We start from the raw sequence: 12,380 nt of genomic DNA, 5'->3' as shown, positions 1-12,380 counted from the left end.
ACAATGAGATGTGGTAGTGGAGCTACTAAACGAGCATCCATACCAATGCAGAATGTAGAAAATGCAAAATGGCAGTACTAAATCCTAAGTACAACATAGTCATATCTCGACTATATATATATCAATCTCAACATCATCGTCGACATCATCATAACTATCATCATCAACAACAGTAGGACATCAGGATCGATGAGGTTGCGGAAGTGGAGGCATGAGGTCAGCAATAGAGCATTGTCGCCCTCCCAAGGGTGCAATCCTTGTTAAAAACCATGCAACTTATCCCAACATAGATCATTACCAAGCTCATGAAAAGATGAAACCATAGCGTTCTTAGCTATTGTTACAAAGCTATTTTCACAAAGGAAAATCATTCTTGAAAAGTGATGATCACAATGTAGGCAAGAATCCCCAAAGAAAGAACCCAACGAGAGAAAGAAAGTTTATTAAAGTCTTTGGAAGACCTATGGGTCTATGAGACTGTGAAAAACTTGATACAATGAGATGTGGTAGTGGAGCTACTAAACGAGCATCCATACCAATGCAGAATGTAGAAAATGCAAAATGGCAGTACTAAATCCTAAGTACAACATAGTCATATCTCGACTATATATATATCAATCTCAACATCATCGTCGACATCATCATAACTATCATCATCAACAATAGTAGGACATCAGGATCGATGAGGTTGCGGAAGTGGAGGCATGAGGTCAGCAATAGAGCACTGTCGCCCTCCCAAGGGTGCATTCCTGGTTAGTCTCCTGGTCGTAGCTCTGCGTTTGACCAGGGCCACTGTGACCCTCGTCAGTTGGGCTTCGACCCTAAACAAGGAGGGATGTCCCCAAGTATGATCTGTGAGTCAACCCTCTATCTGAGCTGTCAGGTCACAGGCTCAGGGTCACAGTCATGTCGAGGCCTCGCTTCATGGGGGTCTATGTGATCTGGTTGAAAGAACTCTGTGATAGAGCTCTGAGAAGTATCTGTCGAGGAGGAAGTTTGCTCCTATCTCTGTGCTCGGAGTATTCTATCGTGGTATCTGAGCACCTCTTGAATGAAACCAGTCAAACATCGATGGTCTGGGTAGGAGAGGAAACGAGCTAAAACTCCATAACTATCTCTGAAGAGGCAATAGAAACGCCCTCAGATCTCATAGTAGACAGGACACCTGAAGATGAAATGCTCCTCTATCTCAACCTCCTACATGTCACATAGTGTGCATATGTGCCTCTCCTTGGATAACCGTTCCGCTCTACCGCTCTCAATACAAAGTTTGTGTGAAGAGATTCGAAACTGCCCAAGAGAGATCCTCAACGAGTGGGGTCGGTGAATTTGCGTGTATCCTGGTGGATCAATGAAACCCTCCGCTGTGATATGTAAGAAGTGATCTTTCTAGAAGCCCAGCTTCACTGGAAGATCACTCGGGCCCAACCAAGTCTAAAATGTGTGTAGCTGTAGTAGATCCTCATGGATTACCTGGCTGACCTCATGTGATAGGAGGGGAGAAAAAGGAGCATCCATGCTGTACTGGAAAGGAGATAGTCTATCCATGTGGAGCTCGAGTCCTGCAAACCATCTCTCTGTGCGTGCATACCAGCACCTTTGGTCCCCCCCCCCGTTGCAAGTGCCATAGAAGAGGACAGTGCTAGCCATGGTATCCCGCTACGCCCAGATGTGTATTCCCCATACTCCGTGACTCGGTACAGATACATAATGACTTGAAATGCAGCATCTAGCTATAATGGGGGTGACCCAAACGTCGCCTGAATGAGCTAGTGAGAGATGAATGGCTTACCACAGATCATACGTGATAACATGAGAACCTGTAGCCACTCCAGCTTGGCCCACTCTGTATCCGACAAGTCTGACCCCCAACATGGACTGCCATACATCCCTGCTGGGTGGACCAAGGAGTCAAAAAGCAACGCTTTGGTCCGTGGATCCTGAAAGTGAGAGTTGAAGCACTCTAGCCTAGCCAATGAAGCATATCCCTTGCTCAGGCATGCACGCATCGCAAGTCTATGGTGAAGATGGGCCTAGAAAAGACGACCCCAAGATAAGTGTATGATGAAACTATCTCAACAGGGGACCCATTAAATGTGAAATGCTCATCTTGCATGATGGATCGAGATGTATTGAAGATCATAAATTTGGTTTTACCCAAGTTGATCTTCCAATCATGAGACTCGCAAAAGGACTGTAGTGCGTCAAGGTGTCTGTGGAGCCCCTCTGCTGAGGACAAGAGAGCCACGTCATCTGCGTAGAGTAATATCCGGATCAACGTGTCCGCGAGGGAGTAGCCTACCCCACCCTGTGCCTGCATCACTGTCTCGAGCTCGTTGATGTAGAGGCCAAACAAGGTAGGTGATAATGGACACCCTTGTTTGACCCTGATAGTGTTTATGATCTCGTCTGTCCATCCAGTCCGGACTCTGCCTGAAACTCGATCATAAAGTGCCATGACAGCCCAAACGATCTCCTAGTCTTGTAACCCAAATCCTATAGGCATTGTATGAGGCAGGCTCCTGGAACGGTGTCAAATGCCTTGCGGAAATCCACAAAGCAACAGTAAACCCTATGCTTCCGTGCCCTCGCCTCCTCGATGATACACATGAGCGCGAGAATATGGTCCATGGTCCCATGATCCCTCCTGAAACTGGCATGTCCCGTTGCTCTGAGTCCTCGACACTCCGCAAATCTGCTGACCTCAGAATCAAGTATTGATGCATAAATCTTGGACATGACATGTCCAATCATAATGGTCCTGTAGTTCCCCGTGTTCATGGGATCCCCTACCTTGTGGATGGGTGAGATAGTGTTGATGGTCTGGGTGCATGGGAACCCTAATCAAATAGCTAAGCTTGGCTAAGGTCGGGGCTAGGAGGTTAATCCCATATGCGATGAACTCAGTACATAGTCCCTCATGATCCTTCGCTCGGCCATTATGAAGTTTCATTACTACATCCTTTAACCCTCCCCTAGTGAAGAGGGTGCAGGACGTGGGGCATGGTATATGTGATAGGTTAGGGGCTGGTTGATTTGGGATATCATAGAGTGTGCGTGCATAATCAGTCCACACCTGAGTGTCAGTGAGTGGTGGGGAGGACCGTCCCTCTAGAAATCTCCGCCAGAAGTTTTTAGATTTGTTATTGAACAGAATGTTCAATAGCTCCTCCTCGTTCCTTCGTACGAGTTTCTTCCTGTGTACTAGACGACGGTTCTCGCATAGCGTCTCTGGTTTGCCTGGATGGCTGTTTTTTGTTTCGAATCTGAGCTGACAGCGTAAAGCCTTACACTCATCATGGTACCAGCTATTACACGGTACAGTCCCAGCTGGTGGTGGGTGAGTGGAGCGGGTGGTGTGGGGGAAGGCGTGAAGAGCAGCCTTGTGTAGTGAGCGAGTGACTAGGGCAGCACGATCCTCTAATAGGGGTATAAAGTCAATGTATGCGAGAAGTATGTACAAACGGCCAGAGTAAGTAGGTGAGTGATCGTGATCAAAGCGTATATCATGGTAGGTGGAGTAAGAACTCAATGGGGTAGAAAGTGTTGTGGGGCGGGGGGTAGAAATGCTAAAGAAAAGATAGGTATGATCGGCCCTTGGAGGGAGAGGTGCTACGATAAAGTCAATGATGCGAGATGTGAAGGCAGGGGATCCCATGATGTAGTCCACAACAGTGAAGCCTTCCCCATGTGGAAAGCAAGTGAAGCCACCTGATGCAGGCCATCTGTCCATCTCGTACTACTGCCCACTTCCCCTCCTTGTGGGCTTGATCTCGCTGCTGTAATAGAAAACACCTCTCCTCAACTTGTAGTGGAGTGAGGTCCTCATCCATGGAGATCACTGGTTGGTCGCGTAAGGCTGACCTACGACATAAATCTGAAATCGTGCCTAGGCGTCATGGAACCGTATGATAAGGGTCGGTTGGGGTCCCTCCCAACTCGCCATGCTCTCTCAATCCTGTGCTCAGTCGCCCCTACGGTAGTGGTCACAAAGGCTTGCGCATCTGCCATCGGTGTAGCCTCAGTGCGGGGAATCCCACGTACTTTGATGTTGAGAGCCTTGTTGGCTCTCTGCTACTGCTCCAGGAGGGTAGCCAAAACGGCTACCCTTGCAGGTTCTCGTTTGGCTACGTCAACCCATCTGGACGTCTCCTCAATGGCAGATTACATGCTCACAATCTGTGCTTCCACAACTGGGGTGTTCCCTGGCACTGTACGTATGGCAGTGACCTATCGGAGCTATGAGATCTCCTGTCTGAGCCCCTGAATAAGATCAGCCTGGACTCGGATAGCCTGAGACTGCTCCTGTATGAGACGTGCCTACTCCTAGATGAAGCGCGTCGACTCCTGTGCGAAGCGTGACATCTCCCTCTCGCACTCTCGGATGCTCTGGACCTCCATGAGCAATTACTCCCAAGTCTTACATGGGTCAGCTCATCCGTGCTCTAACGGAAACTGAAAGGACTATGGCCTGAAAGTGTGAGGATGAGACTGGAGGCTGGGTGATGACTGGGTGAGATGGGTATGATATGGAGACGATAGTGGCTTGGAGGAGGCGATCCCATCAGGGTGTGGGAGTGTGGGCTGATTGAGAGGCAGAGGGGAGAGAAAGGTCGAGTAGTGCGGGACAGTGTATGACCCCTCCAAAAGTAGGTGTCATAATCGGGGAGAGAGAACTGTAGCAAGAGAAGAAGGGAGAGATGGTGGCAGTGGCAATCCCTCTATCCTAGGGGGGGTGGAGCATTCGATGTCATGGGTAGGGGTATGTCAGAGCCAATAGCTGTAACTGTAGAGGCTGTAGGCGTAAGTGGAGCTAAAAGTGGAGCTGAAACTGGAGCTAGAGCTGACGCTGAAGCTGAAGCTAAGGCTAAGGATGAGGATGTCGCTGAGACCGAGGCTGAGACTGAAGTTGAAGCTAAAACTGAAGCTGTGATTGAAGCTGAGGTAGAGGTGGGTCCCGCCTTTGCCTTACTATCCACTTTGAGTCCACTGCGGTTGTAGCGTGTGTTCACATCTTCGAGTTTCAGTTGTGTTTGTTTTTTGGCTTTGTTTTTGTCTTTCTTGGTGGCTTTACCTGTATCCTTACCAACTTTTCCCATTTCGTTCAATAGACTCGTGTTCGGTGTAGGTCCTAGTCTTACTGTAGGAGCAGGAGTGTGAGCGGGAGAGGGAGCATGTACCCCCCCCCCCCCCCCCCCGATGGGAGGAACCCCCAGGGGGTTGACACGAGGCTCAAGCACACCTCGAGAGCAGCGAGACAAGAGAAGAGAAGGGCTAAGGGTGGGAGGGAAGGGCTGAGTGTAGGCAGGGAGGGCTAAGGGTAGGCAGGGAGAGCTGGGGGGTGGCGAGGTTAGCTGAGGGTATTAGGGTAGGTGGGGTTAGCTGAGGGTTGAGGGTAAGCAGGGAGGGAGGGAGCTGCAAGTGGAGGGGCTGGGGTGGAGTAGAAGCGAGGGAGAGAGGAGGCGGGCAAAACTGTCGGCGGGGGGAAGCAGCAGGAGCGGAGGGAGGACTAGGAACGGAGGGGCGGAGAAGGGAGCTATGGGTTGAGGAGGGAGCTGCAGCAGCGGGCGGATCTACAGTGAAGCGCGAGAGGGAGGAGCAGTGTGGGAGGGAGGAGGAGCAGCGCATGTGGAGCAGCGATGGAGCAGCAACAGGAGCTGCAGGCTGAGGCGCAGGTGGGGAGCACGAGCGGAGGACAAGAGCGGGGAGTAGGAGCCGAGAGAGGTTGAATGGAGGGTAGGCAGGAGAGGATGGATGGAGGGGAGGTAGGAGAGGCAGGAGCGGAGGGGAGGAGAGACAGAGAGAGAGAGAGAGAGTCATATCAATGTCTTTAGGAGGCCTCAGGCCTATCAAGCAAAAGTACAATCAGCAAAATAGCTCATACAACCCGCTGTGGGTTGAAGCAAAGGGCTCACTAAGGCCATCGTTAGGTTTTACGCTAAGCTAATAACCTCAACATAATCTCAAAATCTAAACATACTCAAGCAGATAGTGCGAATGCTCCAAACACATATCCGAGGGCCATGGTAGCTCACCGATGGTACGACGTGAAGATGTTGTGTATTTGCAACTATCGTATCGTCTTGCTCTGTAGCAGGAAGTGTGGTCTCTGTGATCTCTGTATTTGGTGGGACATATTGAGGGTGACACATCGGGTCAAGCGGTCTCCTCTGAGTAGAGCAACGATGGGTTGGACCTCTATCGTGCATGCTCTAGGCATTCTCTTTGTTGCACGCTCCACTGCTCTATGTCGTCTCTTCTTGTTGATCCATGCTGCCCTCATGTCGGCTATCTTCTCGTCGTCTGTCCCATTGTGTCCTAGGGTTGAGTCGAAGGCATAGAAGTCAGTAACGTGTCTTTGCTTGATTAGTCTCTTGCAGCTCCATGTCGTCACATATCCATCAAAAAGAGGCCATTGCAAACCTAGTCATGGAAATGGATCAGTCAAGGGAGAGGTCTGAAATCGTGCCTCTCTTGAAAGAAGCAGTGGCATTGTCCTTGTATCTTATAATAGGCAAAGCAAATCTAGGAAGTGCTCCTCTGTCTTCATTGTTGCTAACGTGGATAGTCTATAAATTTGCTACTCTTGAGGTGTGCCTACGGCCCTCCCTGCCTCAATTCTCAGCTGATGAGACGAGACCCTCATAACAATCTTCGATGCATGTGTGACCTGTCTGTCCTCCAAGTACTTGGGCATGGTGATCAGTCCATCCTCTGATACACTCAAAAAGTGGTCACGGTAGAACTGAATCTTGGTGGGAAACTCTTGGTCCCCCCCCAATTCCATGATGTGTAGAACTGAAGCAAGTCCGATACAGCTGATCTCATCTCGCGGGATCTCGAGAGTTGGTGCGCCCAAGCTATACTAAAAGAGGGAGGTGATCCATTTGAATACCTTGGTTGCTAAACCATTTGGATATGTGTGCATACCAAGCTATGTTGACCCCACTCTCGACCAATCGTCTGGATGACTCTAATGTCAATCTCGGTAGTCTCCAATGAGGTAAGTCCCATATCTTCTATATATATGTCACTGTCTGGAAGATGGCATCAATTTGCAGTGGTGTCCTAGAGAACTCCACCCGTATGATCTAGTGAGGGACCGAGGGCTTACTCCGAATCATCCTGGATCCCATGGTCACCTATAGTCTCTCAAATCTCCACCACTCAGTTGCCAGGAGATCACACCCCCAGAAGGATACTGCATCCATGGCTATCAATTGCACTAGTCTATCAAAAAGCCATCCCTTCATCAGGGGTCTTGTGGAAATGTGCCTAGAAGCACTCTCTCTCTAGTTGAGCTAGATCTCCTTGCCCTTGTGTGAGCCATGCCCTAGTCGCATGTGTCATCGTGAAAATAGGTCCTGCAAGGGCTGCCCCAAGGTAGGTGTATGACTATACAATCTCTAGTGGCTCTCCTCGGTATATAAAGTTGTGTCAATGAAGCACTGCTTGTATGAAGTGTTAACGATCATAACCTTGGTTTTGAACATCATACCCTTGGTCTTGCTAAGGTTGAAAGTCAGGTATCTCTCCCTACAAAACACCTCTAGAGATGAGTATGTACAGTAGTGTAGTACCCTTCCGATACACTAGTGTACGCAGATGAGGGATGGCTTTTTGATATGCTAGTGTGACTGATAGCCATGTATGCAGTACCCTTCTGGGGAGTGATCTCCTAATAACCGAGTGTGTACACTATTGCATACACTAGTGTATCAGAAGGGTATTGTGCTAGTGTATGCCAGCAGTGTATGCCAGCAGTAGTTGAGGAAGAGATGAGGACTATGTCATCTGTGTACAACAGTATCTGGAGCATCAGATCCATAAGTAAGTATCCCTCTCCTCCCAGGCAATCAATGAAAGTTGTGATCTCATCAATGTATAGCACGAAGAGTGTCAGAGAGGGGGCATCCTTACTTCGCTCCAATTGTGCTCTCCATCCAATCTGATAGATATAAGCTCATCACCCCCATATCATGACTCCTAGTATCTGCATCTCTTAGAGTCTTCAAATCATGCAGGCTCATGGGACAATGTCAAAGGCCTTCTAAAAGTTTATGAAGCAGGCCTAGGCTTTATGGGATCTCACTCTTGCCTCCTCAATGATTGCCCGTAATGTGAAGATATGGTCAAGGGTGGAATGCTGCCCATCAGAAACCAGCATGTCGTCCATGTGCCTCTATGTATGAGTTGTTCTCTCTCTCTATAGCACCAATCCATAGATCTTGGCCAGTGTGCAGTAGTTCCTTGTGTCCATGGGGTCCCATGCTTTATGTATCGGTAGAATAGTGCTGGTGCTCCAAGTAGACAGGGAGCCATGGCATACTGCATGGTTGAAGATTTGTGCTAGGATCGGGGGCCAAGACCTCTTGCCCATGTGCAGAGTACTCCCTCCTCAACCCCTCATGGTCCAAAGTTTTTTTTAATTGTGGAGTCAGCGTAGTGCAGCTAGCACAATCTGTGCAATGAGCAAAGTGGATGTGGTGGGTCTAGGTAGATAAGACCGATCCAGTGGTGCCTGTATCAGAACGTCGTACAACGAAGTCGCATATGTGTGCTAGACACCCACATCAGTGATGGGGATAGGTGGCTTACCCTCAAAGAGGAGCCCTCATGCAAAAGTGGGGTCCCCTCCTCAAAAGGATTTGACCATCTCATCCATCCTATGTGAAAGGAGAGCTTGTCTCTTCCGATGACTCAATCAACGTGATATCTGTTGTGCCTCGGTCCTCATAAGGTGCCCCAGATCCTGCTCACACATGCGGTGGGATCTCATCTCTCAACATTCATCATCGAACCATGCATTCTAGGGCATCTTCCCAGCTGGGGAGTGTGGTGTAAATCGAGTCGTGGGGAAGGACCGAAACCCAACATCCTGAACCATTGATACTAGAGTGCCTGAGGCATGGGAGAAGTCCGCAACTTCTTTAAGGGAGGCTGGTAGTTCATGGGATAGGTTGCTCATGTATATTGCATCAAGGGCATGAACCATTATATATGTACACACAACCTATTTTAAAGAGTAAAGTAGACACAACCTATATTAAATGTGAAATATGTTATATCAAACTATTAAGAACATTATGTATTTAGAAATTTATTTTTTAACAAGAAACTAGTGCACAAGAGGGAGTTCTTATTTATAGGCAAATTTGTTAGTCTGTACTTGTTAATGATTATTTGCTTGCAAATTTGTTAGCATTTTCTTAATATTAGCATGTATATATTAAGAATTCTTTGCATGCTTACTTTAATGGGTTGCTTTTTGATGGGTTTGCTTTGATTGCAATGGGTTACGTTAAATGGGTTTGCTTAATTTGCGATTATATATTAACTGGAAAATTACTAATTCTCAAAACAAGCTTTGTTTTCATCATGAAGTCTCTGGAGTGACTCTTCCATAGTATCTCATGCTCCCACTAATGCATATGAGAACATCTCATGTAATGGTGACATCTATTTGAGACCTCAGACGTTTGTCACAATAGGAAGAGAAGTCAACAAGGAGTCCTTTGATAAAGTGCCAATATAACCTCTTTGCAAAAGTATAATGGGATATCCCCATGGTAAGGCTCCTTGCCATATACATCAATGTAAATGTTGTGCGCTCGAGCTCGGATCTCTGTGTGCCTATAGTTAGTAATCTTCCATTTGCCATAATGCTTAATTGGCTGAGAACCCAGTGCTAAGCGCCTCCATCTTCTTTGGCTTCCCTCATATATTTATTGCTCCCTGGACGTCTACTTTTAATGTCCTTCGATTGTGAGCCCTTGGGATCTTCCCAATGCGAGGTACGCTAGATGATGTCAAGCAAGCATTGAAGAGGCACAGTGGCAGTCCTTTGCATGCACTCAAAACGTGCTCAAATCTCATGAGCGCTCTTCTTCAGTCTCGTCTCATGTTAATGATCTCTTCCCTGCTCTTCTACTTCTCCCACCATGTCGATGTGGCTCCTCTCCTAACCTTGCAATTACTATGTGAAGGTAAAAGGCACATGCTGTGTGAAGATACTGGTGGATGCAACGACTCACTCCAATTCGCTCCATGAGGCATCGATCCTCATTAAAGAGAGCTGTCACCATGTAATCATAACCCATTTCTCTAGCTACTCTGAGTACTTCAAGCACCTCATTATATTTTGAGATATTTTCACTACTAGAGAGCAAGACTACAATTGTGTCATCCTCATCAATTCTTATTTTTTTAACCTTTCTTTCCTTTTTTTAATGTTTTTTAATTCTCATCAATTCTCAGCTTGAGGGCATGCCTATCATGCTTTAGTGCTCACTAAGAGTATCACCTTCATTGGATTAAACTTCTCCTCGAAAAAAACCTTGCTGTTACTAACAGATTCTCAAGCTTCTTCCAAACTTCATTTATTGTCTTATAAAAAATACACATGATGGGTCAAATTATCAATAAGTCCAAGGCCAATCATTGCCATGGCTTTGTTATTTTGATTCTCCCCAAAAAAATTTGGCAAATTTCATTTTTTCTTCCTTCTCTAGATTCCTTCTCGCATCAAGAGAAGACAACTCTTGGTTTGCCACATGGAAAAATCAGATCTAGAGAACTTTTCCACAAGCATACCATTCCTGTGTGCAAATGAAATGATTACAAGCAACAACGAAACAAAAATTGAGGCAAAGAGGTCATGTTTTTATCATATTAGTACGAACAGAAGTAAGAAAAAGACGTCACTCTCTCATCTGCATTGCATCTTTGGCGACGAGAAACATTTATGGAAGAATGTTGTGTAGAGCTAGAGCAATGTTTTCCACAACTGAAATAGTTCATAGGCACATATTGATGTGAATTCAATACTGTAGCATTCTTTAGAATCATTGATGATCCTCAACATAGCAATTCTTATAAATCTCCTCAAGGCCGCCTAGTAGAACAACATTGTGTCTGTGAAGAAGGGTGATGACGAGAAACACAAAATCGGCTAGCGATGGTTTTGCCAAATAAACAAGGCATTCAAAAGAGATGCAATGTACAAGAAAAAGTGAACTCAAATTTCCAGAAGCAGCATCATAAAAAACAAGGCTGGTTTTGTTGCAGAGATAGCAACCACTGGTGGCGAAATTCACAGGTAGATAAATGTAGCTGTCCAAGAACAACAATTGATCTCAACAACCCAGATAACGGGCAAGGTAGTGAAACGAATCTCCAAGAGAAAACGCTTTGATACAATGTGGAATAACCTAGAGAGGGGAGTGACGTAGGCACAGAAGATCTCATGATGGAGAAGTAGACACAAGAATTGAGGCAATTTAACGTAGATGATTGCTTGATCTAAAAGCAAGTACAATGCCTCTTTAATAGGCTAGGAAAGCATTATCTTCCATCACACATAATCTAATCATGAGGGTCAATCTTTCCATGACACATGTCACACTCCTACTAAACCCCCAATCCCCAACAAGGATGTCAAATATGTTTTAAAAAAGGCCAAGTCAATAAAGTTGAATATCTTAAGGTAGGCAGATGCTGCATCCTTTGTAGATCTCGTCTAACAAATGGAAAAGCATCTCTATGGATTTTATTGTTGGATTGCCTAGGACAAAGAGGAGGCACAAGTCCATGTGGGTTATCGTGGATCGGTTGACCAAGATGGCTCAATTTATTCCAACCAATGAGGCCGTTAAAGACTTCTTAATTAGCAAAGCTATTTGTGGTGCATATTATAGGTTATATGGGCTACCAGGTGGTATTCTTAGTAATTGGGATAACAAATTTGACAATCACTTTTTAAGGGTTGTTTTTATACTAGTTTAAATATGAGCATTGTGGATCATCCATAGAGTGATGGTCAAATTGAGAGGGTGGCATCTTATAGTATATTTTCTTTGCAAGATCACCTTGACTCCTCAAGGCCAGGCTGTAGAGACCAACTTTTGTCAACCCATCCATCAAAGCCAGATTATAGAGACTCAGAACAAGAGTTAAGGAAACCTTTTAAGTTGCACATGGTCTAAAACACCTTGAAGACACCAAAAATCCATGTAAAAAGAAAAGGGGAAGTTAATCCCATGGAGCAGAATGCTGCTCTGCTTTACTTACCTAGAGCAGAATGCTGCTCATGACAACACAAGTGCCTTTTTGGCCATCAATAGAGCACCATCATAAGTTTTGTTTCCTCCAATGAATCCACTCATATGCACGAAAACACAGTTGTCAATATTACTCTCTTTTGAGAGGTCATCGTCTCTTAATCCCCTCCATGACAATGGAAGGGCCTTCCTGCTTTCAAACCTTCCAGGACCTACAGACACAGCCTGCACACGCCATTGTTTGCTCCGATCATCCTGCACCAGCCAAGGTTGCAATGAATTCCCTGGGAAAGGAAAGAGGTGCAGAAAATTGTGCATTTA

General features: G+C 46.3%; 1 protein-coding gene across 1 annotated transcript in view; it reads right to left on the bottom strand.

The window, feature by feature from the left end:
• Positions 1-12,004: 12,004 nt before the first annotated feature.
• Positions 12,005-12,380, bottom strand: part of LOC147882076 (uncharacterized) — a 52,528-nt gene continuing 52,152 nt past the window's right edge. The window contains exon 7 of the mRNA XM_087401660.1: positions 12,005-12,314. Coding sequence (XP_087257786.1) covers positions 12,087-12,314 — 228 coding nt within the window. The 3' untranslated portion in view covers positions 12,005-12,086. The remainder of the gene's footprint in view (positions 12,315-12,380) is intronic.

The sequence above is a fragment of the Dipteris shenzhenensis genome, chromosome 30 (assembly GCF_047967505.1).
Source record: "Dipteris shenzhenensis isolate YYH24624 ecotype China chromosome 30, Dip_SZ_1.0, whole genome shotgun sequence".
Taxonomy (NCBI): Eukaryota; Viridiplantae; Streptophyta; class Polypodiopsida; order Gleicheniales; family Dipteridaceae; genus Dipteris; species Dipteris shenzhenensis.
The sequence above is the reverse complement of the archived record's forward strand: the minus strand, read 5'-3'. Positions and strand labels throughout refer to the sequence as shown.